This window comes from Cucurbita maxima, unplaced genomic scaffold, assembly GCF_002738345.1.
Source record: "Cucurbita maxima cultivar Rimu unplaced genomic scaffold, Cmax_1.0 Cma_Scf00021, whole genome shotgun sequence".
NCBI lineage: Eukaryota > Viridiplantae > Streptophyta > Magnoliopsida > Cucurbitales > Cucurbitaceae > Cucurbita > Cucurbita maxima.
Window position 1 is genome coordinate 3,900,994 of NW_019272037.1, and position 22,300 is coordinate 3,923,293.

At 37.7% G+C, this 22,300-nt stretch overlaps 7 protein-coding genes and 1 pseudogene across 10 annotated transcripts in view; 5 read left to right on the forward strand and 3 right to left on the reverse strand.

The window, feature by feature from the left end:
* The window catches only part of LOC111495122 (probable cyclic nucleotide-gated ion channel 20, chloroplastic), a 14,562-nt gene extending 13,860 nt beyond the window's left edge, over nt 1–702 (reverse strand). The window contains exon 1 of one of the 3 annotated variants that reach the window (XM_023145006.1): nt 471–701. The gene's annotated coding sequence lies outside the window, so the exon portion shown is untranslated. Of the gene's footprint in view, nt 1–470 lie in introns of all 3 variants that reach the window. The other 2 variants (XM_023145005.1, XM_023145007.1) reach the window with 2 other exon arrangements.
* A 1,127-nt stretch (nt 703–1,829) lies between these two features.
* On the forward strand, nt 1,830–3,963 carry LOC111495123 (putative D-cysteine desulfhydrase 1, mitochondrial). Of its 2 annotated transcripts, none has more exons than XM_023145009.1 (10): nt 1,830–2,045; nt 2,124–2,189; nt 2,277–2,428; nt 2,512–2,611; nt 2,772–2,863; nt 2,943–3,026; nt 3,123–3,180; nt 3,326–3,442; nt 3,522–3,619; nt 3,697–3,963. In XM_023145009.1, exons 1-10 carry the CDS (start codon nt 1,890–1,892, stop codon nt 3,902–3,904), a joined length of 1,131 nt encoding a protein of 376 aa, XP_023000777.1. In that variant the 5' UTR covers nt 1,830–1,889; the 3' UTR covers nt 3,905–3,963. The 2 variants fall into 2 exon arrangements, with proteins under 2 accessions (XP_023000777.1, XP_023000776.1); XM_023145008.1 differs by having other exon boundaries at nt 1,832–2,045; nt 2,277–2,471; nt 2,562–2,675.
* A 99-nt stretch (nt 3,964–4,062) lies between these two features.
* LOC111495125 lies at nt 4,063–7,773 on the forward strand (annotated as a pseudogene).
* On the forward strand, nt 7,095–7,694 carry LOC111495735 (17.8 kDa class I heat shock protein-like). Its single transcript, XM_023145892.1, has 2 exons — nt 7,095–7,203; nt 7,285–7,694. The coding sequence occupies exons 1-2, from the start codon at nt 7,095–7,097 to the stop codon at nt 7,692–7,694; spliced, it is 519 nt and encodes a 172-aa protein (XP_023001660.1).
* Nucleotides 7,774–10,612: 2,839 nt separating the features above from the next.
* On the forward strand, nt 10,613–11,545 carry LOC111495736. Its single transcript, XM_023145894.1, has one exon. The coding sequence runs from the start codon at nt 10,613–10,615 to the stop codon at nt 11,543–11,545; it is 933 nt and encodes a 310-aa protein (XP_023001662.1).
* Nucleotides 11,546–11,856: 311 nt separating this feature from the next.
* LOC111495322 (uclacyanin 1-like) lies at nt 11,857–13,779 on the reverse strand. The gene is made up of 3 exons (XM_023145301.1): nt 13,623–13,779; nt 13,273–13,467; nt 11,857–12,688 (listed from the first exon to the last, which is right to left on the reverse strand). Exons 2-3 carry the CDS (start codon nt 13,451–13,453, stop codon nt 12,201–12,203), a joined length of 669 nt encoding a protein of 222 aa, XP_023001069.1. The 5' UTR covers nt 13,454–13,467; nt 13,623–13,779; the 3' UTR covers nt 11,857–12,200.
* Nucleotides 13,780–14,123: 344 nt separating this feature from the next.
* LOC111495370 (eukaryotic translation initiation factor 3 subunit G-like) lies at nt 14,124–16,003 on the reverse strand. The gene is made up of 2 exons (XM_023145375.1): nt 15,532–16,003; nt 14,124–14,889 (listed from the first exon to the last, which is right to left on the reverse strand). Exons 1-2 carry the CDS (start codon nt 15,863–15,865, stop codon nt 14,354–14,356), a joined length of 870 nt encoding a protein of 289 aa, XP_023001143.1. The 5' UTR covers nt 15,866–16,003; the 3' UTR covers nt 14,124–14,353.
* Nucleotides 16,004–16,549: 546 nt separating this feature from the next.
* Nucleotides 16,550–21,437, forward strand: LOC111495516 (dehydrogenase/reductase SDR family member FEY-like). The gene is made up of 8 exons (XM_023145588.1): nt 16,550–17,039; nt 17,309–17,429; nt 17,629–17,746; nt 18,285–18,421; nt 18,991–19,092; nt 19,777–19,869; nt 20,485–20,557; nt 21,016–21,437. Exons 1-8 carry the CDS (start codon nt 16,786–16,788, stop codon nt 21,282–21,284), a joined length of 1,167 nt encoding a protein of 388 aa, XP_023001356.1. The 5' UTR covers nt 16,550–16,785; the 3' UTR covers nt 21,285–21,437.
* Nucleotides 21,438–22,300: the final 863 nt, after the last annotated feature.

Below are 22,300 nucleotides of genomic sequence, written 5' to 3' on the forward strand. Positions count from 1 at the left end.
TTTTTTTTTTTTTTTTTTTTTTTCCTTCAATTACTGAAGTTGAATGAAAATCAGCGTGCAGGACCTTCATTGAAAAGTAAATCCAACGAACACTACCGGATATATCAGACAGGCGAAGAAGGAATTACCGAAAGCTGGAAATATCAGACAGAGAGCGCGCTGAAGGAATTCGTGTGTGTGCGTGTGGCGCGCGACTATATCAGACAGGAAAGATCGAAAGAGAAAGAAGCAGATGAAAAAGTAAGAAAGCAATTGCAACTGCACATATGTTGTTTCTAGTTTCTTTTCTCATTTCAGTATGTTGTTTGTACATACCATAAGAAGCTGAATTGAGCAATAGAAATAAGCAATTCGACCATTGCGGTGCTCAAAAAGCATCAGTAGGAATCCAAGAAGCCATCAGAAGTAAAAATACAGAAAAACAGAAAAAGAAACTGAAAGAAAGAAAAGCTGAAGAGGAGAGGGCAAACCTGAGACTGAGAGAGATGCAGAAGCTTACTTAGAACTGGATTCTTAAGCAAAATCCATGGCAGCAGAGAGGAGAAGAAAGTGAAAGTGTGAAGAGATGAAGAAGCCGGCAACTGCATTGTGAGAGAGGATATTGTATAGTACAAGAGCTGACCGAGGCAAAGCAGCGACTGCGAAGACTTCGAACGTTCTGTTCTCATGCTTAATCTATTATCCGTCCAAGGAGCCTTCCGTCAACGTTCCTGCCTACGCCTCGTCCACAGTCTCTCTGTAGTTAACGCGGTTTGGCCTACTCGCACGCCCATTGGTCGTTTGCATAAGTACCCTCACAGTTCTCCTCGCGGGATTAAAATTAAATAACAATTTTTTTTTTTTTTTTTCTTTTTAAAATAACTCCTGCGCCCGCCTGCCTGCACTTGGAATTCTATTTTGTCCACTCCTTTTAACACATTTAACTTGAGGAAAAGGACTAACTTGTCATTTTAAAATGACTTTTGATTTGTTTTTTTCTTTTAAATAAATTTTTAGGTCGAAGTTTTTTTTCCTTTTTCAAAAGCATTAATTACAGGGTTATTTTAGAAATACTTGATTTTGAAAAGTCTAATTTTTTTTATTCTCTATCCAAACTTTATTAAAAAATTTAAAAAAATAAATATTATAAAATAAAATAAAATAAGACCTTTAAACGAATAAATTTTGATGAAAGCTAAATAATATGAAAAATCGAGAACGGAAAAAGGTTGGAGTAGCATATATCTTTTGATCCAACATGTTAAATCTTCCTATACTTGCTTGCTTATATGTACTACTTATTATGTCGTTTTTTAGCCAACGTGCTATTTCTTTTTTCTATTCTTTGGTAGAAAAATAAAAAAATGAGATGATACTAAATTATGAAATAGACCATTATTTCATTAATACATAAAATTTAATTTAATTTAATTTATTAAATTCATAATATTACACCTAATGTTCTGGTAGAACCCACATCTACTTATAATTATGATAATTTAACTGATCTATTTCATTTATTGTGTGTCAGGGGACGCATTATCTGAGAGACGCCACAATAGGGTTCAATATATGGAAATAAACTAAAAAAATTATTTAATAATTATTAGAAAGCATGTATATTCAAAATTACTGTAATTTTATATTAGTTAATTGTCACTACCCGATTTTCGATTATTACATTGGCTACTATATTTACAAAATGGCCCTTCGATTAACAAGAATTTGCGTGAGTGGACACAGGACTGGGCACGTCCATCAATTTGAAATTCAAGCTTGAGGATTAATTACGATAATTAAAAGTAGAGGACGAGGGCCATTCTGCAAAATAAAAGTCGTTTTCACCTAGGGGCATCTGGAGAATTTTGGTTGCATAAAAGGACGTGAAGCTCCGGCCCATTACCAACACCATGGAGATCACGACGCCTGAAATCAGCAAAAAGAAGATGGAGGAGAACGACGCCGTTCCGGAGAGCCTGGAGTTCCTGACGGTGAGGCGCTACGTGCCGCCGTCCTGGGCCTCCCATCTCAGCCACATCCCCCCTCACTTCTCTTCTCTTGGCCACGTAAGTGAAGACCTTTCGAAGCTTCCTTTCATTTTAATTTCCACAAAACTTCATTTTAATTATTATTATTTTAATCAGTTTACTACTCCCATTCACAAATGGAACCTTCCAAATCTGCCAAAGAATACCCACGTCTGGATCAAGGTCCTTTTTTCATTAATTCTATGTTCTTCCTAGCTGCTGCTTAACTTAATATTTAGAACTGTTTTACTTGAAAACGATTTGCTGCAGCGGGAGGATCTTTGTGGAATGCAACTGAGTGGGAATAAAGTCAGAAAATTAGAGTTCTTTATAGCGGATGCTCTGCAGCAAGGCGCCGACTGCATAATTACTGCAGGATTCGTTCAAAGCAACCACTGTCGTGCTACTGCTGTCGCCGCTAAGTACTTCAATCTCGACTCTTATCTTATTCTATTCACTTCCAAGGTTATTACTCTTTCCTTCTTTCCGCTGTCACACTTTTTAGGTGGGATGGTTTTAGCGAATATTCTGACTTGGTGTCTATGAATGATGTAGGCTCTTGTAAACGAAGATCCGGGATTGAAAGGAAATCTTCTTGTGGAGCGGTTAGTTGGAGCTCAAGTTGAGCTTGCCCCAATAGAAGATCTTAAAAAATTTGGTTCTGTTGTGGTTTGTTGCCTTTCCCTTGTTTGTGTGAGCTTGATTCGATGAACACAACAGAACAATGATTAATAGCTTGTGTTTTGTCGTGTGTTTAAACCATAGCCATTCACAGATTGCCTAAAGTCAACATTACTCGCTGAAGGAAGAAAACCATATGTTATTCCTGCTGGAGGAACTAACACCCTTGGAAATTGGTGGGCTTTAATTCTTCCATCTTATATATAAACTACTCTGTCTGTCTCCATTATTTATGTAGACATTGGTTATGTTTAGGGGCTATATTGAAGCAACTAGGGAGATTGAAGAACAACTGAATGGGAAGATCAAGTTTGACGATATTGTTGTAGCTTGTGGCAGGTTTTACTTTCTTGTGGTGCTAAAAATATCAGTGAAAATGGATGCTTTAGTAGTAGAACATAATAAAAAGTGGCTGCCGGTGTTTCTTGTTTTCAGTGGAGGCACGCTTGTTGGTTTGTCATTGGGGTCATGGTTAAGTACCCTTAAGGCAAAAGTAAGGCCCTTCTTCACTCTGTCATTGTTCTTGTTTTGTTACTCTACATCTGGTAAGCTTCATCCTACCTCGGTTAGATAGGGGAACAAAACGGATAATATCGGATTTGGGCAGTTATACCTTTTGAGTTGTTTTAATTTTGCAGGTTCATGGATTCTCTATATTCGACAACGCTCATAATTATTTTCACGACCTTGTTCAACGCTCGCTTGACAGCTTTGGTGTTAGTTTTGAGTGGCATGATATTGTTGAAGTTCATCAAGTAAGTTGATTAATGAAGACAAAATTGATGGCTTTAATCATGCATGAATCACGTGGTTCTTTCCACGTAATGTGAACAGGCGAAGGGTTTGGGGTATGCGATGAACACGTGTGAGGAGCTTCATTTTATTAGAGAAGTAGCTGAGTCTACTGGCATTGTTCTGGATCCAGTGTATAGGTATATGCTTATATGGCACAACACTTGGCCAAATTCTACAACTTCATTCTGTGCGTTGTGTTCCTTTTCACTTTCAGCGGGAAAGCTGCTTATGGAATGATGAAAGAAATGAGCGAAAATCCAAGGAAGTGGGAAGGGAGGAAGGTTTTGTTCATTCACACAGGAGGACTGTTGGGGATGTATGCCAAAGTTGATGAGTTTGAGTCCACACTGTCGGGAAGATGGCGTCGTTTGGACGATGATCTAATTGTGCCTCCAATTAATGACGTTGGAAAGATGTTCTAAAACAGCCGTAGCGCTGTTGGTGCTTCGTATTATTGTTAAGATATAATGATCAAAATTAATAATAAAAAAAAAAAGGAGTCATGGTTTACTATAATTAGTTCTAATAAAACCTTTAAAAATGTAATTTATAAATAATTGGTTATGATTATGAAACATAGAAGCCTCGTATTATTCTAATTGCTTTTAAATTACTGTTAGAACTGTATTTTCTATAATAATATTTGACGTTTATTAATTTAAAAGGTACAACACTTCGCTCACTCCAACTTATTTTTCTTTGATTCTCATCCCTTTTCTTTTTTATATTCGTATCTGCCCCCACAGAAAGAATACGTTTTCAACAATGCCCCCAATACGTATTTTCTTTCCATATCTGCCCATCCTGAAATAACGCTTCTCCTTGTCTCCGGCCATGCATTATGTCTTAAAACATTTATTTTTATGTTCGTAGTGTTTTTCTTTTTCGTTTTTCTTATTTACTTGTTACACTAGTGGCAATATTGCTGACACAATGAATGCAGCGTGATGATCTTTCAGGAATGCAAATGAGTGGCAATAAAGTCAGAAAATTAGAGTTCTTGATGGCAGATGCTTTGCAACAGGGTGCGGACTGTATTATAACCATAGGAGCCATCCAAAGCAATCACTGCTGGGCTACTGCTGTGGCTGCAAAGTATTTCAAACTTATTTCAATCTTGACACTTATCTTATTCTAAGCACTTCCAAGGTCAAAATTACATTTTGTTAAAATTACCTCTCACAATTTTCTTTATTCTTATGATTTGACATCCTCCTATGTTACGTCCATGATGCAGGCCCTTGTGAATCAAGACCCTGGATTGACTGGAAATCTCCTTTTTGAGCGGTTAGTGGGAGCTCATGTTGAACTTATCTCCCAGGAAGAGTATGCAAAAATTGGAAGCGTGGTTTGTTGATTTCTTCTCTGTTACCATGTTCTTCTTTGGATTTTTGTTAGTGAGAGAACATGCCGATGGTTTTTCGTTCTTGGTTTCAACTTCAGGCACTAACAGATTATCTAAAGTCAAAATTAGTCGCTAAGGAAGAAAGAAAGCCATATGTTATTCCTACTGGAGGATCGAATTCCCATGGAACTTGGTATGATTTGGCTGTGTTTGATTCCTCCTATCCATTATTGTGAGGTCCCACGTCGGTTGGAGAGAAGAACGAAACATGCTTTACAAGGGTGTAGAAACCTCTCCCTAGCAGATACGTTTTAAAAACCTTGAGAAAATGTCCAAAGAGGACAATATCTACCATGTTAGGTGTGGTTGGATTTGATGGCTGACTGTTCTCTGGAAAAGAATAAGACAATCATGCTGAAGAAGCATAAATAGTTTTCTTGGTTTCATTCCTTACGAAGATAGCGAGACATAATCATTCGAATACTGATGTATTGCATAAATATCATCATTACATTAATAAGTAATAAATGTGTTTTGGTTATCCTCGGGGGTTATATTGAAGCAATTAGGGAGATTGACCGGCAACTGGATACTGGAATCGACAAGATCAAGTTTGATGATATTGTAGTAGCTTGTGGCAGGCTCTTTATTGCTGCCTTTTCCTTGTTTACTTTCTTTTTAGTAACTTGGTTGTAGTTCTATTATACTTAAATATTTGATGTCTTACGTTTTGATTCTTTTCAGTGGGAGCACAGTCGCTGGTCTAGCATTGGGATCATGGTTGAGCACATTGAATTTATTATTTTTTTTTTTCCTTTTCCTTTCTACAATCATCTTGGTGTTGCTCTTTACATCTTAGTTCCTCTCATTTTAAGTTTGTTGATACCTGCAGATTCGTGCATTCTCCGTTTGTTATGATCCTGATTACTTCTACAAGTTGGTTCAAGGTTTACTCGATGGCCTTCATGCCGGTGTCGACTCACACGATATAGTTGAAATCCAAGATGTAAGTAGGACTTTTAGTTCATCCATGAAGGTTGTTGGTTTGCTTACGTTTGGCAGCATCGTTTTTATTATTTTGTTGAATTGAAACCATCTTCCTTTCATTTTCTCCCCTTTTTAGTGCCATTTGTTCTGTGGAGCCTAATCTCTGTCTTCTTCCCTTCTTTTTGTGCTGGTTCTGATCTTTTATCTCCACAAAATAAACTGAGATGAACTTTCCTTTCTTCTTGTTCTCTGTTTAGGCAAAGGGTCTTGGCTATGCAATTAGCACGCCTGATGAGCTTAATTTTGTAAAAGAAGTTGCTGAATCCACGGGCGTTGTTCTTGATCCAGTATACAGGTATGCATCCTACAACATATACATACATAGAGTAAATATGAGATCCTCACATCGATTGGAGAGGGGAATGAAGCATTTTTTATAAAGATGTGGAAACCTCTCAGACTGTCTTATTTTCTTATTTTCAGCGGGAAAGCAGTTTGTGGTACGATGAAAGACATGTCTGAGAATCCAAAGAAGTGGGAAGGGAGGAAGATTCTGTTCATTCATGCCGGAGGACTGTTGGGACTGTACGCCAAAGCTGATCAGCTGGGCTCAATGTTGGGGAAGTGTAGTCGTTTGGACGTTAATGAGTGTGTGCCTCGAATCAATGGAGTTAGGAAAATGTTCTAAAACATCGCAATAAAGTTTCTTAATAGATGTTTGAATTATCAGGGATTGGAACATATTATTATAATCATTTTATGAACGCTTACTATTGAAAATCCAATAATATATGACTTTTCTTTATTCTGTATATGCTAGAAGTATCCATGAGTACTGATTCGAATGATTCGATAGTACTTTTGTATTTTATGAAATTATTTCTGACATTCTTTTCTTTTTTGTTTACAGGACAAAAGGTAACGTATTGGATTGCAGAAACTCCAAAAGAAAATTTTAGGGACTAATTTTGCTTCTCTCAATCTTTGTCCAGGGCGATCCATGGTGTTGGTCAATCCAAAGCTTCAACCAATGAATAGAGTTGAAGTTGAATGGCTGCGATGGTGATGTACAGATTAAGGAATGAAGGTTAAGTAAAGAATATTTGTTTGTAATTCTAAAGCTTATGAAGAAACCATTTCCAGAAGAAACCACATAACTTCTTGTGTGACACTTGCAAAAGAATATTTCTTCTCCATCTCTGCAGATTTCTTGTATATAAAAACAGAGGGGTCACCATATGAACTGCATTCAATCAAATTAGCCGCGAAGTAAACCAACAATGGAGAAAGGTGAAGCTTCGAATGTGTCGTACGAGGAATTCGAGCCTTTCTGCAAATGGAAAAAACTCGACGACTCCGACGTTCATGTTCTTGAGGTTCATCTCCCAGGTATTCATCAGCTAACGGTCTCTTCTGTATTTTCATTATATTCTTAGTGATTTGAAATTGAAAACTGCACTTGTGAAACAGAATTCAAGAAAGAAGAATTGAGGGTTCGGATAAAGAACAACTCTATCCTTGCAATTTCCGGGGAGCACCTAACGGCCAATGATGGGAAGAAGATGCAATTCAACAGAGAAATCAAACTCCCAAAGGATATATACCCAGACCAAATCCGTGCCAAATTCGGTGGCTCTGTTCTTTCTATCACGATGCCTAAGAAACCCAGCTCGGCGGAAATCGGCAAACCAAAGGCGGACGCCGCCTCGGAGGGTAATGACACAGCACCCAATGATGATGGTGAGCCAAAGAACTTGATATCCAGGTTAACAAGTCCATTATCGAGGTTGAAATTTAGCAAGAAAAAGGCGACGGCTTTGGCGGCGGCAGTGCTGATTCTGGCCTTCGGAGCTTACTACTTGGTTAAAAACAGGGATTAAATTATATTCTTTGTTCGAACTGCATACATAGAATCAAATTGGATTCATTAATAATAAATCATTCATGTTCATTAACTAAGAGCCACTGATTAATCTACCTTGAGAAGCTGAGAGTTCAATGGTGGGGGCTTCCCAGATTATCCCCTTGGATTCATTGATGCTAGTTGTTGTGTTCGTGTCTATAATACTTGCATTATACATTGATTGAAGCATTTTGATATGTCATTATAGGTGTGCGTCGGTATCTTCAATTTTAATTTGTTCCCCAATTCTAGGCTTTTAGTGACACGTTACTCTGCATCAATGTATGTCTTAATTAAGTAGTCCCACAGTCTCTGTCTCTTCTGCCAATGACCAATCTCAAGGAAGAATATCTACTTTTCTTGAATCACCTCAATCAAATAATGCTGCAGTTTCAAAAGGAACTACTCGAATTTGAGTTGTGAATATCAATTTTAGAAGTTCGAATCTTTGGTTTAAATAAAATTTACGAAATCAAAATATCTATTAAATTTAAATTTAAAGATAATTATTGTACTTCGTTCAATGAACACCTTTCTTTTGTATGAATGTCAACTATTTGTCTTATTGTACAAAATGGATAAACATTAACTAGTTTATGATTATATATCCCTTCTATCCATCTAGTACTTTCATCGATCAACCAGAAGCTATAAAATTTATGTATTTGTATTAGGTGACCCAAATCATTTGTTTTTGAGGTGTAGGGTGGAAATGGTGGCATAATTTTGTGATATATGCCATACACCTTCCAACCTCACCCATGTGCTCGTGCAATAGCTTCTAATATATATTGTATTTATAATTTTTTTCCAAACAAATCATTTTTCTCCTCTCTTCTCTTCTTAAATATGCTTTTTTTTTGTACTCAAGTTGTTATTATTTCATCGGAAGCAATCATGCGTTCTTATGGTTTATTTCTTATAGCTTGGAAGGATGGATGCAGAAACCTATCTCTAATTTGAAATCGTAAAGCTGACTGAAATACATAACGGACCAAAACAGAAAACATTAACTAGTTTAAATAACTCATGTTTGAAAAGGGTATAATATTTAATAAGTGGAAAGAGTTTGAGAGTGGGGTAAGTTGAAAAGATGAGAAATTTGAAAATGAAAAGGAACATTACTTGGGAGGAAAGCCAAAAGGGTGTGCCGCACTGCCGCTGCCGCCCAGGCATTATGAACACCCCACCTGGGCCCTCCCCATTTCCCTCTTCCAATTCATCCCCCAATCTCGTGGGGTTGGAAGCGGAAAATAAAAATAATAAAGTAAAAAAATAATGTTTTTGTGGAGTGTGACATATGATGAAAGAAATGGTGGGATTGAGGAAGAATAATTGATTGAAAATTACACACAAAAGTGGAGGTTTCTAAGCCCATTGCTTAGGCCTTTGCTTCCTTTTATTTTTGCAAATGGAGGAGTTGGATCCTCTTGAGCATTATTACCCTTCTTTAATTTCCTTTGTATTTTGGTTTGCATAGAGACAAGCAGTTTTGTCCATGCGCCGTCTGGTGGATCCCTCCACTTTATCATTTATTTGTTAATTCACTCATTATCATCCTATTTCTCAATTTACTCTTACCCTAATCTAATCCAATTATTTTTGAGTCATTTCAAACGTAATTCAGGAGAGATATTATATCTAAAATGAACCAAACGTTTCTTATAATGTAGGAATATTATGAGGAATACTTCTAAAACTACGATGCATATAATTGAATGATTTAGAATGGAAATTGAAATTAGTCGGGAGATTGTGGTTTGATTGTGGTTGGTGGCATATAATTGAATGAGACTAATAATTTTGATGGGCATGGGTTAGGGAAAAGAAAAAGGAAGGAAAATGACAAATTAAATCCAACAAAAAAATCAGGTACATCTAATTAGGAACCTCTATTTCTATTGTGTGTGTAGGGTGTTAGGGGCACCCCATTTATACACAAATATATATTATAACATTAATAATAATTTCCTCTCAAATAAATTCATGAGGGGAATCTTTCTTGGCTTTCAAATGTCACCTAATTTCTTATTTGTTTTAAACTCAAATTATTGGTGGAACATTCTATGCTCCCTTCTTAACCCCATTTTTATTATTATTATTATTATTATTGTAGGGTCTTAACTTTTTTTTTTTAATCTTAAAATACCTTACAAATGAAAATTTTCAAATTCTTCTAAACTCTAAACCCTAAATGGGATTTTCAGAGGTGTTATTATATAGTATTAATGTTGATTTGATACCGTTATTGTCTTGTCCACGTATTAAACAAAGAATGGAAAATATCTGAGCAATTTCCAAGTTTTTAATTTGGAGATTAATGTTAATTGTATGGAATGGATTAAATATATATTATCTTGGGGACTACGATTGGGAGTCCATCATTTATCCAAAAAAAAAAAAAAAAAAAAAAAAAAAAGGGAAAAAGAAAAGGGAAGGGCGTGGGGTATGGGAAGTCCCTGTCAGCATAACATGAACAGTATGAGCTGGGACATCCGACGGTGCCTAATGCATCATGAAATGGCTCAAGTTTGGTCGGAAGATGAGCAGTCCGCTAAATAAAAAGGCCCCGCTGGCGCTGGCAGCTACTCAATCTCTCTCTCTCTCACACCGATGGAGGAGGCCATATTCCATGGAGCTCGGCTTGATATCTGTAAAGCTCTCTCTCAACAACACTTCCCTCTCTTTTCAGAATCTAAAGTTTGCTTTTGATTTTTCCCTTTAGATCCAGTTTTCCGGTTCCTCTCTATTATTTCAAGGAATCTTCTCTCTTTTGTTTTTTCATTTCTGGGTCTTCTTTTCCATGTTAAAAATGGCGGTTTTCAATGCTGTTTTCTAAACTCGGCCCCCTTTATCTTCTCTCCTCAATTCGTAATTCGCGAATCCTCGGAATTCATGGCTCATCCGTCACCAAAACCTGTAAGTATGACATTAGAGACGGCAATCTCGGTTACTAAATCGATATTGGTGTCGGTTGGGATTATATCCACTCTAATTTTGTTCAAAGTGGCTGTAATCCCAAAAGTAGCCACTCTTGTGATCTCAACTCTTCCTCGTTTATGGGTTTCCTTTAGATTATGGCTATCTCCTCCCTACATCTTCATCGTTTTCAACTTCATTATATTTGCCGTCGCCGCCTCCTCCATCTTCCGTCGCCAAAAGGACGCATCCGAAAATAAATACATCTCTCATGAAAACACTCATGTTGCTGCATCCACTCCCTATAAATGGACGCATGATGACCGGAACTTTTCGATCACTGGCTCCATAGAAATCTGGGATAGGATCCCGAGCGAGGATGAACAGGGGAAACAAGTAGAGGAACAAAAAGAAGAAGAGAAACCGGTGAAATGGGATTTCCCGACTCTACTCACTGAAAAATTCAGTGACCCATCATCGGGAAAGTTATGCGCATATCCCGGCGAGAAGGTGGAGGAGGAAGAAGATGCCGGTGGCGGTGGCAGTGACTCGATGGACGCCACGTGGAATGCAATCATGGAAAGGGAAGGGAAACAGACGCCGCAGCTGAAGAAGAGCCAGACATGGGACTCCCCTCCACCGGCACGCTTAATTAGAGCAGCCGTTGACTCCGCGGCAGACGAGGAAGACCCGGTGGCGTGGGCTCGGAACGAGGTTAGGAAGTCGGAGAGGTTCCACCAAACGCTGTCGTTCCGAAGAAAGGTATCGTTGACTTCGGAAGAGCTGAAGAGCCGGGCAGAGGCCTTCATAGAAATGGTAAACCAGAGCATTCGCTTACAGAGGCAAGAATCGGAGCAGCGTTTCTTGCAGGCAATGCAACGTAGTGCTTTTAGTGGTACAGAAACTTAGCCGTTAATTAATGTTAATAATGCTTAAAAAACCAAGTATATTTCGGAGGTGCATTTTGTTTGAAGCTTCTCTTTAATTATCCCTTCCCATTTCCTTGTCCTGTGCTGTGCTGTCCAGTCCTGTCCTGTCCTGTCCTGTCTTGTCTTGTGTGTGATATTATATCATCTCATGTGTATACATAATTTCGTTGCCATTTCCATTGAACTTCAAATGAATACCATTAGTTGTTGAATGGGGAAGGGAAGGGATTCGTTCAGGTTTGTAAAGAACTGAAAATGGTATGCTCTGTTCTACAACTAGGCATGTTTCTCAAAACTACATACAATTACAACCCAATTTTGTTCCATTGCCATTTCAGCTGCAACTGAAAACTGCACGTCCATCTCCAAACCAAAGCACATTTGATTTCATTATTAACATTCACAAAATTTAGAAGAAACCTACTCAGACAAACCAAGAATCTCTTATTTTTGTGTAAGCACTGTTAATAACCAAAGCAAAAGGGGGGATTCGCCGTGAATTGCATCACCTACCGGCGAACAGAGCAGGAGTTTCCGAGGAGTACAAACCCTGCGTGGAACTACGCATTCGGAGTGTCGGTGGGTAAACAAAATTCTGGAATGGGTCTAACATGGTGGAGAAGGAGAAGCAGTGCCTACGGAATCAAGGAATGAAAGCAAGGACGGGTTGCAAGCATAATGAAGAGCAACACCAGACACCAGGTCATTGGCCCGCTTGCCATCATCATCTCGCCCACCCCGGAACAAATGCAGGGTGATGGCGCCTCCGGACGGTCGGGCAATGGTGGGAGTTGTAACGGTGGAGGAGAACGAGGAGGAGGGTGGTGTGGAAACGGTGGAGAAGAATGAGGAGGGTGGCGTGGACTTAGGCGCTCAGATTGGTTAGCACCAATAGGCGTTGAATTGTTGGCCTCGCTCAAGCGTTGGAGGACTTGGACTTGGAGCTTAAGACCCATGAGGCAGTATTGAAGCCGGCCGCATATGAAATACCGACTGCCTGGTTGGTCCAGGCGGATCACTGTCTTCCCATCACTGTGAGTGCTGATTGGGTTCACTGTGCGGCAACTGGAGAAGTCTGTTCGGTTCACTTCCAGCACGTCGTGAACTGGCAAATAGTTAAACACTGACCCACACCATTCAAACAAAGAGAAGAGGTTACACATCAAACTCTAAAACTTTGTCCACTAACTTCTGGTTTTAACTATTTCAAAATCATGAGCCCAACTCTACTACTAGTAAAGACTGGTAATATCAACCCAATTAAGACTACATTCCTTGCTTTCATTTTTTGTTCCAATTAATATAGATTGATTCAAGAAACAGAGTCATGCAGTTGTGGTACTAAAGAACGACTGTGTTTGCAATAACAAATGTGGCATAGAAAAAGAATTAGAATGATGCAGCGACAGAAACAAAAGAATTCAAGTGATGAGTTATAAATCATAGTACAAGAAAGGGATTTGGGGAAAACATCCCCTTGTGTCAACTCAGTCAGTATTTGGAACTTGCATATAGTTCAAGAAGAAAAGGCACGCAAATAAAGATTCTATTAACCCACAACCATGACCTAGAAAGTTAAGCGTTCTTTGTAGAAACTAAACAATTCACAATGGCCGATCGAACAGAACTTAGCAACGATCAAATTATACGATTTCATTGAAGAGGTTTTCAAAGGGAAGGGGAAAAACAGAGGAGAAATGAACGAACCGAGATAGTCATCGACTTGGAACGTGGTGGCCGCAGACCAAGTCAGGATGTTGGAATTGAGATCCCAACCGGAAGCTCCACCAACGGAATGGTTGGTTGCTGTGACGCAGCGAAAGAAAATCGCCGTAATTACCATCACGATTATCACCCTCACTCCCCAGCCCAGTCTCAGTGCCTCCATTTTGGTCCAAATCTCTACATACACGGAAGATCAACAAAGACAGTGTTACAAAAGAAGAGAATGAACTAAAGAAAACAGCAAGATTCATAAAAATAAAATAAGTCATGAGGAATTGTCATGGCCATGCAAGAATCGAGTAGAGCAATGGGGCGATAAATCTGAACCATACCATGAATTGCTTCTCAAGTCCGTCCAGAGCTGCCTCCAAGTATCGATTACGGGACGGTGTGTTCTGCAAATTGGAAGAAATCGGGTAGAAGAAGAAGGAGCGGCGACAAATTGAACGCGAAGCGGAGAGTAAATTGAATTTCATGCATTACATACACCTCTTTCCCGCCTTTTATAAAACCGTAACAGTTTTTGCATCTATTTCCCTTTACGGATTTTATTGCTATCACATTGGGTTAAATTAAAAGTTTAATCCAAAAACACTCTACCATAATTTTTTTTATAAAAAAAAAAAGTCAATAAAAATAAAATAAAATAAAATAAATCGAACACCATACAAAATCCACTAAATTTCTCGACTAAACATGTGACGTTTTATTTACTTCTTGCACCATCTTTAAAATTAATTTACATTCTTTTTTGGAATAGCAAAATTATTGTTAAAAATACTGATTTGGAAAGGAGGAATGAATCCTTGTACGAGTAAATGAACTACATCAAATAAGGAAAAATCAATAAAATATACCAAAAATACTTTAAGCAATCAAAATCATTACTTAAACAGCAGGAAAGATTTTACAACCAAGTACACGGAAGTTGTTAATTTAGCATTTTCTCAACGTAAGGAAGCTCAAGAACACAGAAGTAACAAAATGTTGGGCGGGGGGCCCTGCTATAAGAGTAACCAAATCACACGACCTTGAAGAGTAAAGCATGTAAAACGAAGGCAACTTAAGTAGCCCTTGGAGTCGCCCACTCGACTCTAAGGATGAGATTATCATAACCATATCCATTCAGTTTGTTGATTGCTCTTTGAGCATCCTCACGGTTCACAAAGTTCACGAAACCAAATCCTCTGCTCATACCAGTCTTTTGATCAACTGCAACATAAACTCGGCTAACGGCACCAAAAGGTCGGAAAAGCTCGAGCAGGTCAGGCTCTCTTGTGTCCTCCGAGAGATTGGTGACACGAACAGAGTTTTCATCGTTCCTACGTCTCATATCGGTTCCAGTCCTGTCTGCCCCTGCTCTCATACCTGGAGGAACATATGTCCCCTTCGTTGCACCACCAGGAGCAGCAGCTGTAGCCTCTGGTGCGGCAGCCTTATCCAATCCCTCGCCTTGTAGTGCCAAGTCCTTGTAAGGACACCTTGAGGTCCAGTGGTCACCCTTTTTGCCACAAGTCCTACATACCATAAGAACAGCACCACCTTTTCCAAGTTGAGCTAGAGGGTCTCCTGCAACCTTCGGCTCTTCTGGTTTGCTACCTGTAATCATTTTCATTCTTCATTTTCATTCCTCAGAAGAAAATCTATAGGAATAAGGCAAAAAACATATGCTTCTAATTTTTCCAGAAAAGGACAAATGCGAGCAGGGTGTTAAATGGGCACATACATACACAATGCCTATGAAAAGTGCAAATGCAAATTCGCAAAACCGAAGTAAAAAAAAAATTAAATAATCATAGAGTGATTTCAAAGATGTCGTGTGTCCTTTGTTAAGAGGATATTATTTGAGTATTCTCTAGAGAAAACAATAATCGATCATTGGAATTATTCAGTTCAACTTCAAACACAAGCCTGAAATTCCTAAAAGCACGAAACAAAAGCCCAGTTCTGCAACTTCTATGCCACTATCCTCCTGGCATCGAGAAGTGAGTATCTCTACCTTGTTTCAGATGGAAACCAAATACATTCACACGCATTCAATAATCAAGCACCCAGTTTTTCAACATATTCTGCAGTTATTAGAGAAATTTTTATGCTCTCCCCCATAGGAGAAAATGGAACATTTAGAGACTAATTTATAAGCAAGTATTCGCTGCAACAGAAATCATGTACTATAATTTCCGAAATCGACCAACGGCAAAAAAAAAAAAAAAAAAAAATCTAGATTTATCGAAAACCAACCAGGAGCACGAGGGCGTTCCAGAAGGATCTCCTCGGTGGAGACCATAGTGAGGCGGCTGCCAACATCTTCGTGCACAGCGTCACCAAACTTCGCCCAAGATCGACGCTCAATGGCGTGTTTACTGAGGCGAGCATGGGCGAGCTTGCGAGTACGCGAGGTGGTTGTGATCTTAACCTTATTACCATCTTCGTTAAACTGATATTCAATAGTTCTCTTCAAGCCATTCTCATCTGGACCGATAATTTTCTTGGGAGGTAGAAGAAAATCCAGATCACCGTCATCGTCATCTAGCTCCCCCCACCGCAATTTGGATCGACTTGCCGTCTGAGCCATGATGCAGAAAATGGAGGATTGAGAGGCAGAGGCTTGCGGAATGCGAAGAGAGAACGCAGAATTGGGGATGCTAGTCGCTAGGGCAAGCGACGGAGGAGGAAAGCATATATGGATGAATAGTAATTGTGGAAATGATAAATATCACAATATCAAAATTGTTTTTGGTTTTCAGAAACCAATTTTTTAGCAATGATTTTGATTTTTTTTTTTTTTTTTTTTTTGTTAAATTATTATAATTGTGAATATTTAATATAAAACTCTTGAGAAATAATAAATAAATTTTTAGGCTTCCAACTCCGACCTCAAAAAAGTATAATATTTATTTAATTTTGCTTTTTTTCAAATAAAATTATAGACCAATTAAGTATCTATGTTTTATTAGCATGAAATTCAATTTCACGTTTGGTATAATTATTAGTTTTAATAAACCTTCAAATATTTTAGAAATTTGTAAAGCACACCGTTTTAAAATTTAAAATATCTTGGTAGATGGTAGCTCTTCTGGTCGTTAGCATGTCGAACAACCTTCTAATATACCTTGAGACCCTAAATTAATATGTATTTTTGCCTATAAATTAACAGGCGCATAGATACATTTCATTTCGACCATTAGTTGCTTGGGAGATAACAAAAGGAAGAAGAAGAATCCGAATTTTGGTGGAAAAGGCGGAAAAAAGAAAGAAAAAGAGGAAAAAGCAACGAAAAAAAGAGAGAAAAAGGGTAAGAATTAGATGCATTGTGGAAGGTAGAACAGGCGGTGGCCACACACATGACATACCTCCGACTTTCCGGTATATGCCAAACCAAGAAAATACAAAATTGGAAGAGATATATATAGAGGGGGGGAGAGAGAGAGAGAGAGAGAGAGAGAGAGGTTGCTCGTTCCGATCTCAACATTGAAGTTAGCGAGCAGCAACTGTATGTTAATGGAGGGGTTGACGTCTTCTTCTGATGAACTGAAGAAGAAGAAGGAGGAGAAGAACAACAACAACAACAAAAAGGGAGCGTTGGGCTGGATTGAATGGTTGAGAGGTTGGATGTACGTCATTCATGAGATGCTATTTCAGAGAATCCTGGCCAGCCATCTGCAGAATCCTATGCCTCTCCCTCCCGTTAACGACCTTACTTGCATTGTCACCGGATCCACCAGCGGTATTGGCCGCGAGATTGCCAGGTTTTCATTTCTCTCATTTCCTCCCCCTGCTTAACTCAGCCTCTTTCCCAACGAATTTCAATTTTATGGAACCAGTTACTTCCTACTATTCTCGAATTCTTACTGTGTATAGTTCGTTGTGATTGGAGCCCCTTATTTGGGTCCAATTCTTTTGCGGCTCATTCGGAATGGGGTTTCCGTTCCTTGATCTTCGTGAATCAGTAGACACTTATGCAGTTCCTTACTTGGTAACTATTTGTTCCTTTTCTCTTTAATTTTCGATGGAGCAGGCAACTGGCAGAATCAGGAGCACATGTTGTCATGGCAGTGAGGAACCCAAAGGCTGCTCTTGACTTGATTCAGAAGTGGCAAAATGAATGGTCTGGCATGGGCCTTCCTCTTAATATTGAGGTGTCTAAAATCCACAGTTGTTTAATTCCTTTTAGAAGAGCAATCGTATTGAACTCTGTAGCTTTGCATCAAACGAATTCTGAACTTCAAATGATATTCTACAACTCCTATCCAAAAAACATTAAATTCTACAGATTTTTTTTATAATAGAACAAGTAGCTAATTATGTTTAATGAGTGATATGTGTTGGTTTTTCTAGGTAATGGAACTGGATCTTCTATCTCTAGATTCTGTCGTGAAATTTGCTGAAGCATATAATGCTCGTATGGGACCATTACATGCTCTTATCAATAACGCAGGAATATTTTCCATAGGAGGTTAGTAATTTTTAACTCATTTGTATTATTTTCCATTTCCTTATTGGCACGTATGAATTGTCCAAGTTATCTACAAATGTCAGTTACTTTTCATAGTAAAACTTTCTTCAGTTGAGGAGATAGTAACAGGAACTATATTGATGATGATGAGAGTACTTTTGTCATTGAAATAGTTTGTTATCGCCATTATATGTGCTTGTTATTCTCTATTTTGAGAACATAATGCCTTTTGTTGAAGTTTCTAGTGATATGGAACATTCATCTGGCTCATTGATTACTATTTCTATACTAGTTTCCAGCTCTTGTGCACCTTTTTCTGTTATAAACATTCATGCAGACTATTCCTAGGAGTATAAATGCTTTTTATGTTCCTAAAACTCTGATTTCAGAAAATAAAATAACTCTGAATATTCATTTCTTTTCATTCGTCTTATTGTAGTCGTGGGGCAATTGGATTGTTTTGATTATAATAGTATTTGTTATTTGGTGAAGAAATATGTGCCAATGTCTTGGCTTAATTTGAGTTTGTTGTCTCTAGAGCCACAAAAATTTTCTAAAGATGGTTATGAAGAGCACCTGCAAGTGAATCATTTGGCACCTGCATTGCTTTCAATATTACTCTTGCCATCCCTTATCAGAGGTTCCCCAAGCCGAATAATTAATGTGAACTCCGTTGTAAGTTTCGCAGGCACTATACAAAAGTATAGAACACATGTTTTTTGCATCTATAATGTGTATAAATGTGCATATATTGAAATGGTAATCTGTTTCAAGCCATATCTGTATGCATTATATGCTTAGCTAATAAATTTTATTTTACTCATTTTATCTTAACTGTTTGTTAGTGATTTTTTTCGTGTATAAGTGATCGACACTTGAATGTTAAGTAATGAAAATTGGTAGCTTTATATGAGTGATAACTGATAATAACCTGTAAATAGCACAATTAAGGGCATACATTGTCTATGTGTAATAAAGATATAGCCTAGGAAAAATATGGTATGATTTAGCTTCCAGATCTCTGTAAATTATACACATCAATTGCATGGAGAATCCACGATCGGATTTTCAACATTGCCATGTTTCAATTCCTACAGCTCTGTGTCCACTGTTAACTTGGAAGCAAAACTTAGTTAGTTATTCCTAGAGATCATGTATTCATGGTGGCAACATAGATATTTTGTATTGATCATTTTGATGCTTGTTTCTGTCATTGTAATCATCATTACATGCTTAATATGCAGATGCATTATGTTGGCTTTGTTGACACGGAAGACATGAATATCATTTCATCGAAAAGGAAATTCACAAGCTTAGTTGGATATTCGAGCAGTAAGCTGGCACAGGTATACTTATGTTACTCGGCAATTACGCATTTCCTCCCACAATTTTTGCCCTTCTCATGTTTGATGACCGAAAACTCTCCTTTTGTACTTGTATTTCATTTTTCTTTTTTGTAATTTTATATTATTGTGAACTCAATCATGATATTCCACGTTTCTTCTTTCTTGGAAAATTTTATCATTTATTAACATGTAAAACAACGGTCTTATTCTGTCTAGTTGTTGTTTTCACCCCTTCTAAAATGTCAAAATCCATGGCGAAGCACCTCTCTTTGGGAACGTGAATTTGTTAAAATCTTTAGCCTAATTCAACAAATCAAGGATGCTTCAGTAACCTTGAAATTTCTGTCTCTTCTATATAAGATTTTCCTTGTTCCTAGTATCTGTGTGATTTTTGTTTCACATTTTGCTTCTTCCTGTACATCCTATTCTTTCAGGAAGGGGTCTTGAACTTGTCAATCATATTAAATGAACATTACTAATATCCCCGTTTTATTTATTCAATTACTTTTGCTAATAGTTCACCGGGCAAGTTGTTGATTCTTAGATGATATATTCACTGTGCGTTCAAATCTTACCTTTTGATTTTCTGGCTTGATCTTTAACTACTGATTTGTAAAAGCTGTGTAAATATTTCTCATGGGTGCGAACATTACGTAGCTTGGTCTGATGGCTTCTGGATTACAGGTTATGTTTAGCAGTGTTCTTCATAAGAAGCTGCCTGTTGAATCTGGCATCAATGTAGTGTGTGTATCACCTGGGATTGTTCATACCAATGTGGTAAGTTTTTAGCCTTTTATAGCAGAAACAAGACTTCAGAGATAGAATCTTGCTCCCTTGGTATGATATAAGATTGAAGTAATCACATATATAATGTTATCCCATCATTATCTTTCAGAAATGGTTACGATACTTGACTATTTGTTAACTGATACTGTGTATGTTACTGAAGTATTTGAATGACATCTTAATAAGTGGATTGGGTTTCTACTAGAATTGTCAGCTGCTTCTAAAATTTTTTAGAAAATGTTCACTTATTGAAATGCCCTTTATCTGTATGCAATTCCCTCTGAGAGCTGTAACTTACACTGTTGTTAATTTTTCTGCAGTCTGTTCTTGTGTTTAGCTCGCATCCCACTCCAAAACATAGTATAATTTACATGATTATTGCTAAGCCTTATGTTGATGATGACTGTTCAAAACCCACATTCATGTTACCAAAAATTATAGGCCATTGTCTGGAATATTATATTTGCTGTACCTTCTAGCTTATTGTAATATCATTAACTATAGAATTGTGCTGAGCGGTTTCACTATAAGTCAGGTATTAGAATTATATCTTCTGAATGTAGTCAATATGAATTGCGACAAGTTTAATTTTGTCTATCGATGCAGGCAAGGGATCTTTCAAAATTTGTTCAAGCTGCTTATGGCCTAATTCCTTATTTTATCTTTAGTCCTCAAGAAGGTTAGTCGTTTCAAGCGGTGACATTCTTTATTGTCTCAAGTAAATACGATACATGTCAATCTTTTTGGGGGTATTAGTGTGTGCTGCTCGACATGTGGGTTAACCTAAATACTATTACTGTGTACCATCCAGATGCATGCTTTGGGCCTTTGCTGCCTATGAGCCACATAGAGACCATTTTCATATTTTTTTTGTTCTTTGTTCTTAACTTCAACTTATCCTAAAATGAAAGAAAGTAGTAACATCAGATAACAAATTTTAGTTTTAATCTTGATGAAAAATGTAAGAGTATGCTATTATTTAGCAGCATTAATGAAAATCCTACGAAGATGGTTTTAAGTTAATCAAATATGTCTTGGCTGAGCCCGGATGCATGTTTTATATTTTCTTTCCCGTCTTTCTCTATGCTTCTTGATATTTGAAATCAAACATGCACCATTGTTCTTCGGCAATTGCAGGTTCCAGAAGCACTCTCTTTGCAGCCACGGATCCTCAAGTTCCAGAGTACTGTGAACTACTTAAAGCAGATAAGTGGCCTGTTTGTGCATTTCTTTCCCAAGAGTGCCGTCCAACAAATCCTTCAGAAGAGGCACACAACGTCGAGACTTCTTACCAAGTCTGGGAGAAAACAATGGAGATGGTTGGGTTGACTTCGGATGTTGTAGAGAGGCTATTAGAAGGGGAACAAGTTGGCTGTCGATATGGAGGAACTGATTTGGCTGACTAATGGTAATTGATTAGTTTTCAGCTTTAGCCTTATAAATCAATGATGAAGCACTAATTCACTGAATTTAATCTCGAAATGAAGATTTTGTTGTACTATTCAGTTCATTTGCTATTTCAATGGATTTAGGGTGGGAGTAGGGCTGGTTTCTACCTATTGTATATTGGTGAAGTACCATCCAAGCACATATTTTCTTCTTAGAATTTCACTAGTTTCTCTTCCCGGTTTTTAAAAGGTTTGTTAGGAAGAAGTTTTCATACCCTTATAAAAACCAATTCATATGCGATCTCACAATCCACTCATTTGGGGCCAATGTCCTTGCTAACACTCCGTTTTTTTCTCCAATCTATGTGGGAGCTCCCAATCCACCCCCTTTCGGGGCCCAGTGTCTTTGCTGGCACACCGTCTCGCGTCCACCTCCTTCGAGGTTCAGCCTCCTCGCTGGTATATCATCCAGTGTCTGCCTATGATACCATTTGTAATAACTCAAGCCCACCACTATAAATATTGTCCTCTTTGGCCTTTCTTTTTTGGGTTTCTTCTTAAGGTTTTTAAAATGGGTCCATGAGGAGGTTTCTACACCCTTATAAAGAATGTTTTGTTCTCCTCTCCAACCGATGTGGGATCTCATGGATACGCTCTCGTGGACATGAGAACTAGCTACAAAGAATACGTGTAACTCTCCAAAACAATAGAGTACAATAGAGCACCTCTAGTCAGAAAATTAATATTCCTATTTTAGTTGAACAAGAATTTTAAATTTTGTTTTGAAAGTTATTTGTTTATGATGAAGGGCATAAAAAGTAACATACAAAAATTTCTTACTTTATTTGTTGTTCTCGAAAAAAACATAGATGCTAATAAAATAAAAGTAAATTAATTTACATATATTAAATTAAAATATAGCTCATGACTTATTTTTTAATTTCAAATAATTTATAGTAGCACCACGTGGGAAAGAATAATTATAACTTAAAGTTTAAAATAATCAAATTTATACCTTAAAAAAGAATATAAAG